General features: G+C 51.1%; 4 protein-coding genes across 4 annotated transcripts; 1 reads left to right on the top strand and 3 right to left on the bottom strand.

Moving 5' to 3' along the window:
* Window positions 1–602: 602 nt before the first annotated feature.
* N7515_002297 (60S ribosomal eL24 domain-containing protein) lies at window positions 603–1,579 on the bottom strand (the record flags this gene model as incomplete). The annotated part of the gene is made up of 3 exons (XM_056663041.1): window positions 603–884; window positions 1,082–1,225; window positions 1,424–1,579. Coding segments are annotated over 3 exons (582 nt in total), but the record flags the coding sequence as incomplete, so codon positions are not given.
* Window positions 1,580–7,849: 6,270 nt separating this feature from the next.
* On the bottom strand, window positions 7,850–8,477 carry N7515_002298 (E2 ubiquitin-conjugating protein UBC13; the record flags this gene model as incomplete). The annotated part of the gene is made up of 4 exons (XM_056663042.1): window positions 7,850–8,025; window positions 8,080–8,211; window positions 8,270–8,358; window positions 8,425–8,477. The coding sequence occupies 4 exons, from the start codon at window positions 8,475–8,477 to the stop codon at window positions 7,850–7,852; spliced, it is 450 nt and encodes a 149-aa protein (XP_056525155.1).
* A 545-nt stretch (window positions 8,478–9,022) lies between these two features.
* Window positions 9,023–13,303, top strand: N7515_002299 (Mtc5p; the record flags this gene model as incomplete). The annotated part of the gene is made up of 1 exon (XM_056663043.1): window positions 9,023–13,303. The coding sequence occupies one exon, from the start codon at window positions 9,023–9,025 to the stop codon at window positions 13,301–13,303; it is 4,281 nt and encodes a 1,426-aa protein (XP_056525156.1).
* A 702-nt stretch (window positions 13,304–14,005) lies between these two features.
* Window positions 14,006–14,769, bottom strand: N7515_002300 (peroxiredoxin family protein; the record flags this gene model as incomplete). Its single annotated transcript, XM_056663044.1, has 4 exons — window positions 14,006–14,185; window positions 14,298–14,461; window positions 14,553–14,665; window positions 14,717–14,769. 4 exons carry the CDS (start codon window positions 14,767–14,769, stop codon window positions 14,006–14,008), a joined length of 510 nt encoding a protein of 169 aa, XP_056525157.1.
* Between the last annotated feature and the right edge of the window lie 641 nt (window positions 14,770–15,410).

Consider the following 15,410-nt stretch of genomic DNA (forward strand, 5'->3'; position numbering starts at 1 on the left):
TCCAAGGAGTTGGAGGGTTACAGTTTGGCGATCTAAGCTATGAGTAGTTTGTCCCCAATGCTTCCATAAGAAAATAGAAGACAATTAGGCCCTCATGGACACTCGTTTTGATGCACTTTGCGTGATATGGAACACCAAGGTTGCTATCAAAGGACGCCTGGATAACAAGGCCTGCCCCTCATAGTGTTTACATGTCAAAGAGGTTAGAACAAAGAAGAAAGTGACATTCGACGAAAGATTGGAAGGCCAATTTGGACTACTTCGTTGGCGAACCCGGCCAAAGACCCATGCCCAACCACTCATGAGTAGGTCTGGTGGACATAGATCCCCAGTGGGAGAAACGCAATGAACATTTCATTGCTAGAGGCTGGACAAAAGCAGAGTTTTTATTACTCGCATGGGGATTCGTATTTTTGATTCCTTTGTTCCCATTTTTCTGCATGAAATTGTATTGCATAAAGTATCTCCAGAAACAAGGTCAAGGCTCAAGGCCAGTCCCTCACAGACAGTACTCCGGTGCCCGTAAGTTCCATCATATCGCAACCGTCACAGCGCTGCTTCGTTCCGAACACCTCCATTCCCAACCATCCTCAAAGAGAAATTTAGCGGGACTTGGCGGCAACCTTGGGAGCAGAACCCTTAGCACCCTGCTTGCTCTGGATGCGCTGGGCACCACCCTTGGTGGCGGCGAGCTTGGCCTTCTCAGCCTTCTTGGCGCTGGCGGAAGCAGCCTTCTTCTCCTTAGCGTCCTTGATGGCCTGCTTGCGGGCGGCCTCACGGGCCTCGGGGCGCTGGGAGCGGCGCTCCTTGATCACATCGAGGGAAGCACCAACGATAGCACGCTGCTGCTTGACGACACGGCGGGTGCGCTTCTTGGCGACCTCCTATATATCCAAAACATAACCCGGTCAGTAATCTGCGAGTCGCATTTTTCCATAACTTGAATTGGTTTCATGTGTGGTGGTGACATGAAAATTCCTCCTCTTGCATCCGTCTCATGATTCGTGGAATCGTTTCAAATCAACCGATTGTCCCCCACCACACAATATAACAATAATCCAAAAAGGGAAGGGCGACCGACCTCAGAGATACCCTTGCGGTGCTGGCGACGGAAGAGAACAGTCCATGCGATGCGGCGGGGGTTCTTGCGCTGGAGGAAAAGAGACTCGGACTTTCCGGTGGAGAAGCGGAAGATCTTGCTGTCGCCACGGACGAACAGCTTGCCCTGTAAACATTGAAGATCAAGAATTAGCCACTGGTAGCTTGAAACCGGAGAGCGGAATTCATGTGCGGCGATTCGGTAACGGATAGCGACAATTGTGTGGACGGTATTCGAGATATCCAAGTGTAAATGTCGAATCCGCGATGCCGTTCCCTCGCACACAAATCCCTCCCAAAAAAGATGACGGGATTAGGAACGCACCTTGCCAGGGTAGATCTTCTGGCCGCTGAAGGCGTCGTCGTAAGTACGCATCTTGACGGATGGAGATGCGCTGACGGGGGTCGATTGGCGTTGAGTGGTTGTCGTAAATCGTGGATCGCGGTGATGCCGTTGACCCAATTGTGGTGCGGGTGCTCGCTAAAGTGCGACACGTGACTGCCTCTGCCCTTTCCGGGTTAACTTATCGATAAGGTCACATGATAATCCTGCATTTCTCAATGTCTTGGATTTTTTGGATTTTTTGGATTTTTTCATCGGGAAAGCCGCAGAGGTTGGATCTGCTTATTGGCTTTCGCCCTCCACCTGAAGTCATCAGCAATTGATTGAGTCTCTGGATGAGACTTTTATCACTTTTTCTTGTAGCAAAACTCTCGACACAGTGCAGGATCATGGAATAGTTGCCGAAACAACCACTATTGTGATCCCAGCCCTGGGACGGGCGCGAGCGGCGGCGAGCACCACGTCGGGACCCCGACGATGCTGCCGGACGACTTCGCGTTTGAGCACCCACCGGGCATATCAAATGTAACATGGCTTGAAATGGAGATTCTCGTTGGTCACTAGTGATTGATTCTATTGTTACTCACTAAGACTCTCGTAACTATAAAACTGACAGGGCTCTGCTAGTGTGAGTCAGTCATCGTACTGCATACCTTATCCTACTAGGTAGCCCCATACCCAAAGCCCAAATTGAATCTCAATTGCGCACCACACCCACAATCCACCAAAATGACACTCTGCGAAGGAATAGAACTCTACAAATCTAAGCGTCTCCTCTACCGAGCAGCAGAGAACAACGAAGAAGACAACATCTAGCAGTAACAGAGTCACCACTGCCTTGCCCTTTCCCCATGCAGCTTTGACGCGGTCGATGAGGATATGGATGGCATGGTCGGTGGATATGCCCTTTTGACCTCCCAGGTGTGTTCGTGGGAGTAGGCCGTTGGTCTCGACTGCATAACTGATCCGTCGCGCGACCACTGCCCCCAGAAATTTCCCGAGCGTGTTCCGCAGCGCGACGGACCGGAAAGATTTCGCCAGCTGGTAGTCGCTCTTTCCTTGCTTTCGTAGCACAACTGTGATAGATCGTTGGAAATGTGACGGACTATATCCCGCTCTATGCATGCGTTGAACAGCTGGACCATTGTTTCCAGAACCACTGGTATCTCGATAAGTTTGTGCCAGACGGAGTTTGGTATACCGTCTTCTCCGTGTGCTTTCCCCGCGCCTCCTGTATCTCTTGGACAGTGATTGCTGGAAAGTCGAGTTGTTCTGGGTACAGGTACGAGGCTGTGTCGGACAGATCAGCTGGCGGCGGTGTTGGGAAGAAGGCAACCCGGAATGCCTCCCCTTTTTGTTCGGCCGTCTCGGCGAGAGCACCAGGAACTTCGGGATCTTGTATCTTCAAGGAGGGAGTGATGCCTTTCTCGTATGCCCCGTCTCGGTTTCTTGCCCATTTGGACAATCGCCACAAACCCTGTGGTCCGTCCTCAACGACCTGCTGCACTCGGCGTCGGTGTGCTCTTGACAACTTTTTCTTGAGGAGTCGCGATTTCACGTTACGTGCTTTCGTATAGCACATCCAATCGTAAGCATCCTGAGTTTTCGTATGTCTGCGACGGAGGCGACGAACTTCCTCGACCGCAGCTTTGCATTCATCGTCAAAGTCGGGGTTCGACCACTCGGATGGTCTTGCCCATGGTGTTGATTCCTCGAGCGCCGTTTGGATCACGTCGATAAGCTCCTGGCACTTGGCCTCTATCGTCTCTGGTCCTGCTTGGTCTAGGCCTCCCGTTTGTAGGCCCTGCTCAACCTCCTAGACGAGCTTTTTGTCATCGGTTGCACTCCAGTTCCTACTCTTCTGCTGTGTGGTGAAGGGTGTGACAATATCAAGCACAGTCCTGATCGGGAAGTGGTCAGATGCATGTTCAATGTCATCGGCCCTCTCGCAGCTGATTAGCCTTTCGGCTAGATTGGGCGTTATGAAGGTGAGGTCGATCACCGACGACTGATCGTTTCGAGACCAGGCGGATGTGCCCGGTTGTGTTGTTAATTCGAGTCCCCATTCGTTGACGATTTCCAAAAGCTGCTCAGCCTCCCGATCAGCCATGGTTCCTGGCCCTCCCCACCTCGGGTGGTGTGCGTTCATATCCCCAAGGATGATATGCTCCCCATAAGGACGTTTTGACAGCTCAGTCCGTAGTCGTTCAAGAGTTTGGCCGCCCGGTCTGTTGTAGATATTGTGAATGAAGAGGTCTGTCCAGTCCCTTCCCTGATGAGCTTTCCTAAGTTTCAGTATCTGGTAATCTTGTAACTGATGGTTGACTGAAACCATTCCATGGCTCTTGTAGTTGGTCTGATCGACTAGCAAATCCACCAGTCAACCCAGGACACCCCATAATCCCATGTGTCGTGTAGGTAGATATACCGGAGTATAAATGAGAGAAGACCGACCGATTGAGGAAAGGAAGCGAGTGAGTTATCCGCATACCTAGCTCGGTAGGCCCTTGTTCAAGATTTGAAGACCAAGGGGCATGGTGTCGTCGTGAAGTGTGAGCTGCAACACAGCCTCACGAAAGCAGAATGTGAAACAACCCTCCAATGCGCTCGCCTTAAATGATCAGTTCATATCCCCGGCGGGTCTACCTCCTAAGAGCAATCGCTTAGTTGTCCAAGGATGGCATATAAAGTGCTCCTCTCACTTCATCTTTCCCTTTCTCAATCGATCCCCTCAACCTTCATCCCCAACCAATCAATAAACCTGTCACAACAAGCATCTTGATTGATCTGACGAGCGGAATCGGTGGATGAGGCGCCTCATGACCTCCCAGCATAAAATCAAGGGCCCCAAGCGTCCTTCCCTCGGCTGCCTCACTGCCTCGAGGGGTCAGTACCTCTCGTCTCTCTTGGTAAGGATCCCCCATTTCCTTTCATCTCTCATGTATCACACCAGCAGATCAGAGACTGGATGGAATGCATTGTCTAGTGTTGGCATTGTAAAAAGCCTCGACCAATAATTACCTACACTACTGTATACTGATGAGTGGTGAAGAAATCGGTCACCTTTCAAGAATGCCCGAATGTGAATGCATTTATTCACTAATCGCGGCATAGATCTACCTTCATACCTAGTGTGTTTCGCTTTGGTGCTAGGTATATTAACAGCAATAGCATGGTAGCGGGCATCTGGAGATAATTCCGCCTGGGCGGTCACGGCGTGGTGGCTTTCTGATGTTCTGATGGATTCAACCTTGAAACCCCGCCGTGGAATGCACCCCAATCAAATATGGCCTTTCTCACGATCATCGAACTGGGCCTCGCCCAGGATGGACTCGGTTGAGATCACTCTGATCCACTTCCTGAGTTTCAGCCCCATCTGCATTCTGCCCTGAGTGCCCTCTCTTGCCTCCGCAATAACCGCATGTCTTGAGCGGAGAATGCATTCATATTTCACTCCAGAATGGGCACTGCCAAATGCCAATGACAATGTTCTATCGGTGAAGGTGCCTGAATCCAAAACTGATTCAATTTGGCTGGGCCAGATGCAATCTATCAGAAGCCTGAACAAACATGAAAGTAGGCACAGGGAGGGAGCGGTGCAAAGTGTGCAAACAAGTATTGGGTCACATGCTCACGTGACCCTAATCCGTGCCGGCACGGGCCGGCGCCGCACGGCAGTTACCCTATCCCTTTGACCAAACCTGGGCTGTAACTATGGTCCATGGATAGAAAAACTCGGATACTATGATCTCTTGTTAGTAGTCGGAGCCGTAGCAACATTTTTCCGGAGGTTATAGACATGATCAAGGGAATATAGCGAAGATAGGACGTCACCTGGTAAATGGTAATTAGGTCGAGGGTATTCGACCTGTTGAGGCGGTATCGCGCTGTTCCCCTTTCCCCAAAATGGCACGTGGGAATAGCCTCGTTTCCCATTGCTATGAAAGGCGGTGACCAAAGGCCCGTGACTAAAGGCTCGTGACCGATCGTCCCGCCTCTTTCGAAGCTACTTAACTCTCTGTCCTGGTGCCTCTTCTCCTTTCATTTTTGACCTTTCCAACCATCGTTGTTCATCACTTTGGCCATCCTTTCTCTAGCGTTTTATGGTTTGTTTTATACCCGGAGTGTGCAGACCATCTCCATGACGAGTTGATACTGACGACTGCAGACGACGCAGAGATCGAGGAGGCTTCTCCGTTGATCCACGAGGGACGGAGCTCCAGCCATCATCTCGGCCATCACCTCGAGCAGCCCTCCAATCGGGGCTCGCAGCAACCCACCAATTGGGGCTCGGTGGGAAAGACCATCAAGGACTGGAACAAGCTTCTGGGCAGTAAGTGTCGTCCAACAAGGATGTCAATCCACTTATGGGATCTCATCACTTACTTCTTTTGCTCTCTAGGACGTCCGATGACCACCGTTGGTCCGCCCCCGCCGTCGAGTAGATGAGCGGAGTGCCATCTACGCGCTCACATGGAAAACAGTGTGAGGGTTGACGAATGCGCTTTGCGACAACGCATCACACTGTCCCCAACTTTCACGTGAAAAACATGACTTGGGGGTGTAGTGAATTCGTTCTCGGGGTGCAATGAACTGTAACCTGGGTGTGGCTCGTGCATGATGGCTGCGGCCTGAGGTTGCAAGCGAGGCACCAATTCTCGCGGAACTTGACGCAGCGAAGAAGGCCGAGGCGGACCGTGAAGCCAATCGCCAGAAGCGCAAGCTCAACTCCCTTATCTCACAAACCGAGCTGTACTCCCACTTCATCGGGCGCAAGATCAAGACCGACGAAGCTCAAGGGTCTTCTGATATATTTGGGTGTCCGCCTTATGCCACTTGTGTGCAGTCTGGCCACTCATTCGAAAAGCTGAAGACGATAGCGATCCACCAAAGTCACGTTAAAGGTATCATCTTCGATCCAGCAAACAAATATTTCGCGACGGCCAGCGAAACATCGCTCGCCCAGTGAAGATCCAACCTACTGTGTAGAGCACGGGATACCTTCATAATGATTTAAAATCCTGAAGAAACACAACAGCCAAGTTTTCATTGAACTCGACACCCTGGATAGTACGTCGTCCGTCATTCGTGAGGTCGTGGATGTGGCACAGCTGTACTGTGTAGAGCACGGGATCAAGAACAAACCAGGTCTTGAAACAATGCTTCGAAACATGAACCTGCCGACTTCTGACCTGCACAATGCGGGTTCTCGTGCGATTCATGCTCAAAGTTGCTGGCGAGAAAGCGGATGTGGATCCGAAGCATCAGACTGGCAACGAGAAGGACAAAGATGAGTCCGGGGTCTCTTACTGTTTTAACATTTCCGTACATACCGGGAGGATCGCTGCCTGGTGTACGGACGAATGTACATAGACCTACTCCTCCATTCTTGCAGCCTTGCTCCAATTACAATTCTCGTTTGAATTCACTACCATATTCTAACCTCCTCTCGCATACCTCTCCACTGTCTTCTTCGAACTCCCACGAACTCAGAGCGCGCACCCGGGCACTTGAATTCCTGCCGCTCTTCACGCGTAGAGGCTGACAAGTCCGCGTAGGACGGCGGGGAGGCCTCAACCTCATCGAGAACCATAGTTCCCCAGAACGGTAGTTAGGTCTTCGATGTGATCCCGGGGCCGAACACCATGAACGGTACAGACGCCTGTGGGAGACAGCGTGTTCACGAACACGCTGCGAAGACTGCTTTTGTCAGGTACTCGTCCCACAGGCGTCCCTACTACCTCGTTCATGGGGTTCGGCCCTGGGATCACATTATGATTCTCCCTGGTTGCGATGAACTTGGATTTCCTTGAATTCTGGACTACAGATGCAGGCTGAAAGGTTTCATACTTCTGCTGCTCAGATCCCGCCTCCGTATCCGCGATCCTTATATCCAGTTCCCCAGGTCAGAAGCAATCTCCATGACTGTTTGTACAAGTTCGACCGCTGGGATGTATACGATGGCGATTCATACATCGTACAATCTATACCATAAGGATTACAAGCGTAAGTCAGCCGACATACCATGGATCCGCCTCCTCGCCGCTGGAGTTTTTCAAGTTGAAGGGGAAGAGATAGCCTTTGCCTGGCTCACGGCGTTCTTGTCGGCTTCATAGGTTGGCCCGGAGCCATATATATCGCTGTAATGCCTCTATCACGTGGTTGAACTACGTCGGATGTAAAACGCTAGAGTGGCTGGTAAACACGCTCGACAATGTTTATTTTATGCAACGCCCTCTAAAGAAAGCCAGAATAACACAAGACTAGTAGGGTGAGCGGAGGAGAATATAAGTTTCCTACCAAAGCCATCGATCTTGCCGAATAGCAAACGCTTGGCATACAATGCCTGCTGGCGCAAATAGAAAGGCTCTCCTGCACTGAAATCATGGTCACGTAACACCGACAGATTTAGGTCATAGCGTGTGTCCGAGTCCACTCCTTCGCGGTTTGAATCGCAGCGGGCTCATCATCCTTCCACCTTTGAGCAACATCATTTGCGAGTGGGTCATCTGGGTTCGGGGCTCCAAGTAGCGCCTGGATTGAAAGTAGGATCGTACGAATCTGGAGAGCTGGAGACCAGTTGTCTAAATAGGGCAGTTAGATATGTGTCATCCGAGAACCGGCCTAATGTTCCTTACTCTTCAAGACATCCAAACAGATGCGACCTAGGCGATCGATATTGGGGTGGTAGATCTTCGTCAAGAAGCGGATTTTGGGTGGGGTCATGGGATAGTCGTCAGGCAAGAAGAGCTCAAGTCGGAAGATACCACCTGCAAAGATGGACATTAGTACTTGATACAAGGAAATATATTGCCGCTGTGTGCCTACCCTCGTACGGGGATTGTGCGGGTCCGTGGATTGAGACGTCGAAATAGCGGAGATTATCTTCATGCGGCACAGCGTTGATGCCTGGAACACTGTTACCCAAGCACACCATATTAGCTACTGTACAAAATGTGGTTCGGGGAAATTGAGCATCTTACGGTTCTGCCATCAGACGTTCCGTCTCCTTAATGATTCTCTTGGGCAAAGCCATGGCGAACCGGCTTATCGACAACGCGCGAAGACCTGGTAGATTCGGTCGATGAGGGTGTTCCCAGAGAAAACCGGGATATCGTGCACTTTCAACTTTAGGCTAGTACCACCAAATGTGATCTGAGAATTCAACAGATAAAAGCAAAGAGTGAGACAACAAAAAACACAGATACAGATCTCGATATGACCGGCCGAGGGGCTCCTGCATGGCGGGGTTGTTTCGCGTCCCGTATACGAGATCATGTGATGGCTTATCTCATGCCACAGCACTAGCCACACATCCCATCCCGTCTTATCGCGTTATCGCAGCCTAACCCTCCAGAATCTCCGCGACAGGTCGACGGTAGGATTGTCATATCCTGCCATGAATCAAGGATAGGGGATGCCATTTCTGAAAATGGGAACAGGTATATCTATCTTAACTATATCTATTTGCCCGTCATATCATATGGGTAGTTCTTTGACTCCCCGGTTCCTGCAAGATCGCGGCCTAACGCGCATTGGAGATTGAGCAGAGCGGCCACCGCAGCCATCATGTCGAGCTCAATGGAACCGAGGCCTCTGACCTCGGCCATGGAGAGCCCGACTTTTGAAGAGGACAGCTCTTTTCATGTAGAGCAACCTGTGGGATCAATGTCAATATCTCCTTGTGGACGTGATGTCGTTTTAGCCTCCAAGGAGGGTTTACATGTCATTGACCTCGACTCACCTTATTCTCCACCTCGATATCTCCCGCATCACACGCCATGGGAGGTAGCCGATGTACAGTGGTCGCCATTTGCGGCACGAGATCAATGGGTTGTCAGTACATCCAATCAGAAAGCTTTGGTCTGGAATTTGGCCATGAAGACCTGGCAGAACTCCATCGAAATCGTACTTCATGCCCATTCCCGCGCTATTACCGACATCAACTTTTCCGCATTTCATCCAGATCTCCTCGCGACTTGCTCGGTGGATAGCTTTGTGCATTGCTGGGATCTGCGTGCTCCGTCGCGACCGGCCGTCTCATTCTCGGATTGGTTCACTGGCGCCACTCAAGTGAAATGGAACAGACAAGATCCCCATGTCATCGCAAGTTCTCACGACCGGTTCCTTCGGATCTGGGACGACCGAATGGGCGCTTACCCAATCAAGTCCATTGAAGCTCACAACACCAAGATCTATGGAGTTGACTGGAACCGTGTTCGACGCGGTGCGCTGGTCACATGTTCCCTAGATAGAACAATCAAGTTCTGGGACTATACTTCCGATTCGGCAGATGTCCCAGAGAAGCAGATCCGCACACCATTCCCCGTGTGGCGCGCACGCAACACTCCATTCGGATGGGGCGTGCTTGCAATGCCACAGAGAGGTAATAATGATCTTCATCTCTACAGTCGACGAGCTGGAGATGGCTCAAATCCTGAGGATGATTTGCCTTTGGTGCATAGCTTCCCTGGACATAAGGGACAAGTAAAAGAGTTCCTGTGGCGACCACGTGGAGGGGTAGCAGATGGAATCGACCACCGTGAATATCAACTTGTCACGTGGGGAACAGATAGGGAGCTACGTCTTCACAAAGTTGACCCTGAGATTCTTCAGCGTGTCGGGTATGAAAAAGGCAAATCCTTTATTTCCACTCGAACTCTGACACGACTCGGTGCTGCGTATCGCACTTTCCGTGACGTGAATACAGATTTCGATTTTGATGACGTTGACGCGCCTTCTTCCTCAGTTGGACTTCAGACCCAAAGCACTATGGCAGGTACAGGCATGAACGCTATCACGGTTCCCCACACCCGTGGTTGGGCAAAAGGAGCCCCTGTTGATCGAGTTGGCATGCAACCGAGGTCAAATTTCAGAGCGGACACAAATCCCATTGCGTGGATGCGCGGCGTGAAGATCTCAGGCTGGGATGTCGAGACCTTGGGAGATGAAATTAGTCACGTCGGTGAAAAATTCACCAAGGTGTCATTTGATTCAGTTGATGTTCGGCAAAGGAAAATTTCTATCTCTCTCAATGGGCCTTGGGGCGCTGAAGGTGCCTCATTATTCTTGAAAGTGGACATCAAATTTCCCATGAGCTATCCCAAGACTGCGATCCCAACATTCGCATTCCAGAAGACAGCAGCTGTCACCGATGAATGGGCTGCGAAGACCACAGCCGAACTACGAACAATTGCTGAAACCTACATGTCCCGAAATAGGGGGTGTCTAGAAGGCGCCGTACGTTATCTTCTAGGTGAGAGCAGCCTGGAAGAAAGTATCGCGTGGATCCTGGACGAAACTGGGGATAACCTCAAGTCCCCCGTCAGCGGCGACATGGAAGGTGAATCCAGTGACGAGGATGAGGTCGGCATGACCCAGAGCCAAGAGCTGGGAATGAGCTCCGAGCTACTTCGCCCTGTCAACGCCAATGTCATGGTGCCAGTGGCTAAAGTGTGCGGAGCACTTTGGGCCAATGATGGCCGCCTCATATGCTTTTTCCCACCAAAACCAAAGGTCGACAAATCAGCTGAGCTGTTTGAGAATATGGGTTTCAAAGAGATGACTCGATGGTCAAGAGGAGACAAAGTTTTCGAAGGCTTCGGCCGGCTACAAACCAACTCACCTGGTCCCCGCAAAATGGGAACGATAAGTACCGATGACGGTGCCTCTAGCGATTCAGAGGAATCTTATACAGACAGCTCGAGCTCTTCAGGCTCCTCTGATGTTCTTTCTGGACTACCGACCCGCTTCCCCGCCTCGCAAACATGGCGCAGTGCCGGCAGCTATGGCATACCTCGACCAAGATCAACGGATAATTCTCAGCGGTCTACTGGCGGCGGTGGCACAGTCAAATCAGAGTTGCCTCAGAACATTGTGTCTATCCATAACCTCAGTGATATGTTACCAGTCAAGCGGGAGTTGGCAAGCCAATATCGTATCTGCGGCAAAGGAACAGACGTATGCGCCCATAATGCAGCCGTTGCCCTTGACGCTGGTTGCTACGAATTGGCTCAGATATGGGGTCTGATCAAACTGATTTTGCATGTCAGGAAACGACCAGGCACTTCGCCCGAGTCCGGCCTCTTGCAAAAGCGTGTGCAGCGAAAGGAGGGCGGGCGTGGTGGTTTGGGCAGAGATGGGTTGTATAGAGACTTGACGGGCAGTATTATCCGGTGGGGGGATCATCCTCTTGGCAGTCACTGGCTAATCCCTGCTCTCTTTGAACACTTCGAAGCCATTGGTGACGTGCAAATGGTGGCAATGCTCTCATGCGTACTACTGGAAGCCAGCCAAGAGGGAGCGTTGGAGAACCAGAGAGCCAAAAACAAACCTAGCCAGCAGGCCTTCTCATTGAATTTCTCTGCCCCATCGACGATCCAAACCAAGCTGCCAGTTGTGACGCCAGGTTCATCTGTTCCTAAAGAGGTACCGCCTATGACCGCTCCCCAGACCTCAGCGCGTTCGTCTAGTGAGATCTGGCGTCTTGATTCTACGCCTCCATATTCAACAGGCACTACGCCCCCTTTCATGTCCCGCCCACGCGGAATCGCTGCTGATCGAAAGTCCCTGAGCCATTCTGCGTCTGTGGCCGCATCGCCCGACCAGCAATCCCAAACGAAGAGTGGATCTGGGTTCGGATCCGTACTGGCTTCGTCATTGTCGCGTTCATTCACATTTGGACCGTCATCTGCGTCGCCGCCGACGAGCAGGCTGGACAAGAAAAAGGGGACACCCCAGGACAGCCCGGGTGTGACAAATGGACAAGTAGTAAGTCATTTCCCTGTTAAACATGGCACAAGTTCGATCTGTCTAACCTCAATTGCTCTCCAGTCACAGGCTCAATCTGACACTGAAAGCGACCATGCACCCGACCCTACACCGCCACCCGCAAAATTCAAGATCACGTACAAGAACCAAAGCGAATTTGAAAGCGACGGACCCGCGCAGCATTCGTTCCTCGACCGAAGCAAAGAGCTATTGTATCAATCATACCGCGCCGCGTATGCGAACCTTTTGGCAATTTGGGACCTTCCCGTCCAACGAAGCGAAGTGCTGAAGATTGGAGCCGTGGCTGAGCGAGTGGACGACCTGAGTTCGAGTATGTACTGGAACAGCATGACCTCTACAGAAACGGTGGTGGATGACCTACAACCGGAGTCAAAACCGCAAGCTCTTGACTTCCAGCGCCACTGCGCTAGCTGCGGTCACGCGTTGCAGCGTTCCATTTTCGATAAACACCCCAACACCCCCGACACGCCGTCGAAGCGACCGCAAGACAACTTATCAGGTCGCCGATGTCCCAATTGCAAGCCACGACGGCCGCTGCCAATCAAACTACCCTGTGTGATCTGCAGCGAGGTGGTCGACGGTATGCTGATTCCCTGCCTGAGCTGCGGGCATGTCAGCTGTTTCGACTGCCACCAACGCTGGTTCCTTCGACCCGCCGACAAGCTCGATAGTCCGTTCGACCACTCAGACCAGAACAAATCCCTTCCAACCTGTCCGACCGGATGCGGCTGCCAATGTTCTGAGCATATCACCGTGGACGTCCCAATGCCCTCGAGGGAGGCAGTATCCCCCGGTACCACAGAGCCTATAACCGTTTCCCACCCCAGCTCTACACAGAGGAAAAATTCTCGTCGCCGACAGTCTGAGCCTCTGACCTTGGACACACCTCGTAAAGAGGTATTACATTCTGGCCAGCTTGAACATGACCTGGACGCGTGGCAAGAGTCATCGCCATTTGCATCTCTTGCCCGGGGTCTCGGCGGTGGCCTGAGTCGTGGCCTGCGGGCGAAAGAGGATCGGAGGAAGAATAACTCTATCGCCCTTGCACCACCGAATGCGAAGAATGCTTGATTTATTGATGGCGTTGAGCGTGACTTTCAGGTTCTTTGCGGATATCCATTGCTTTTTGGGGTCGGTCCTCGAATTCTACTACCCATTGCTCATCGCATATGTAACTATTATTTTATGCTACATTATTAGGTGAATATTAATCATGAATTCAAGATGAAGAAATGATGTCCGCATTTTCGACGATCTGGTCTACGGCAGTCTACGACAGTCACCAGTAAGTACAGAGTAAATAGGGGACGAAGAATAGGCCGAGAACTGAGAAGGGGATGAGTGTCAACAACTCGACATTGGCCATAAATAGCCGTGTAAGCGGTAAGGATAACTAAGGTATGGGCAGGATATCTGTGATCTCGATCCCAAATGCTAAGCCTTGGACTCCAAGGCTTGGAGTCGTTGAGCACAGACATCGGGGGCATGGACCTCCAGAGCTAGTCGGAGCTAGTCAAGGCAGAGCCCAATCACAACGACAAGCTATACTTCCAGCACCTAACATACATGATTCATGACTACAATAGATCACACAGAAGGATAGAGGATAGGATGAACTCGTGGCTTCATTAAATGTATTTCTAGCTTTAAGCAGCAGAGCAAGCAACAGGGCGATCTAAAACGTATTAAAAACCCGAAAGAGTCGCCCAGCAATCACGAATCAGACCGTGCGCCCGCCAATTGTACCAAATCTATTTTTCGAGAGTACCGAAGTTACAGCTGCTTGTAGACAGCATCAGCGCTGGAGACCTCCAGGGTGTTCTTGGCAGACTCCTTGGCGGCGTAGGTGACCTTGCCGTGGTCGATGATGATCACGTAGCGGTAGGTACGGCCCTCCTGGTCAGCCCAGCCGATGCTCTTGGAGAAACGGGCCTCGGGATCGGAGAGGAAGAGCTGGAAGAGGAAAACGTTAGTCAATTGTGTCCGGAATTATTTTTTGGCTGGTAGCATGTGATGAAAAGAGCATTGAATGGGGACAATTGGATAGAGGTTATGAGTCACATACAATATCATCTCCGGTGACACCGTTGGCCTTGCCCCAGGCGCTCATGACGTAGGCATCGTTGTAGGCAAGGACGGCAACCTGGTCAACACCCTTGGCGCGGAGCTCGGGGAGCTTCTGGATGTACTCGGGGACGTGGTTGGCAGAGCAGACGGGAGTGAAGGCACCTGCAGGATGTGGCGGTCAGCGTGAGAACCTTGTGGACGAGATGCAGATATGCAGATTGGAAGAAAAAATATAGAAAGAGCGGTCACGTACCGGGAAGGGCGAAGAGAATGACCTTCTTGTTGGCCCATTCCTTGGAGGCGTAGTAGTTGATGGGGATACCGCAAGAGGTGATCTCGCTGGAGTCCTCAGACCAGGGGATGTAGCTGTTACCTCGTTAGCTGGTGGGATGGCGAAGGTGGGGAGGGGCAACATACGAGAAGACGACGTCGTCGGGGAAGGCGTCACCGGCTTTGAAACCCTTAGACATTTTGAATGTGAATTGAGATTGGAGTGGGAGAATTGGGAGAATTGATAAGAAGTAGAAGATAGAAGGTTGGAAGATGAAGGTTTTGGATTGTGGATACAAGAGGAAGGAAAAGAAGAAGGTACTTAAGGTATTTAAAGATTTACGGCTTACACATATCGGCCCATCGGGATCTTCTGGGCCCTGACCCGTTCGACTTGATTTGAGCCACACTCCAGAGTGACCTGACCCGAAGAAGAAAGATACCGAAGCCTATGGATTAGAAAGAAAGACCGCCGAGAACCGCTGATTAGCTCAGCGGCTTTTTCTTTTATTAATTTATTCACTTTGACCAATCGGATCCCTCCATTTCTGAGTAAATCCGGGCTACCGTCGGGATACTGTAGGATAAAGCTCTTTCGGATTTACTTGAAGAAAGTCAATTGGCCGAAAATGACATGAGGGGCAAAGCTATGATGACATTCTAGCCTGGATTCTCAGGCATTAAGTGACATGATACGATCATGTGATTTGCCTGGTTGCCTTCATGCCTTAATCAACTACCCCTTGGCTACCACTTCAACTCTTTTCACATGTATCACTGTCCTTAACAAGCGTACATTTAGGATTGCAAGTCTCGATTCTCACTCGTGTTTCCACAATAA

This window comes from Penicillium bovifimosum (assembly GCF_028826915.1).
Source record: "Penicillium bovifimosum strain IBT 22155 chromosome Unknown utg000002l_segment0_segment0, whole genome shotgun sequence".
Taxonomy (NCBI): domain Eukaryota; kingdom Fungi; phylum Ascomycota; class Eurotiomycetes; order Eurotiales; family Aspergillaceae; genus Penicillium; species Penicillium bovifimosum.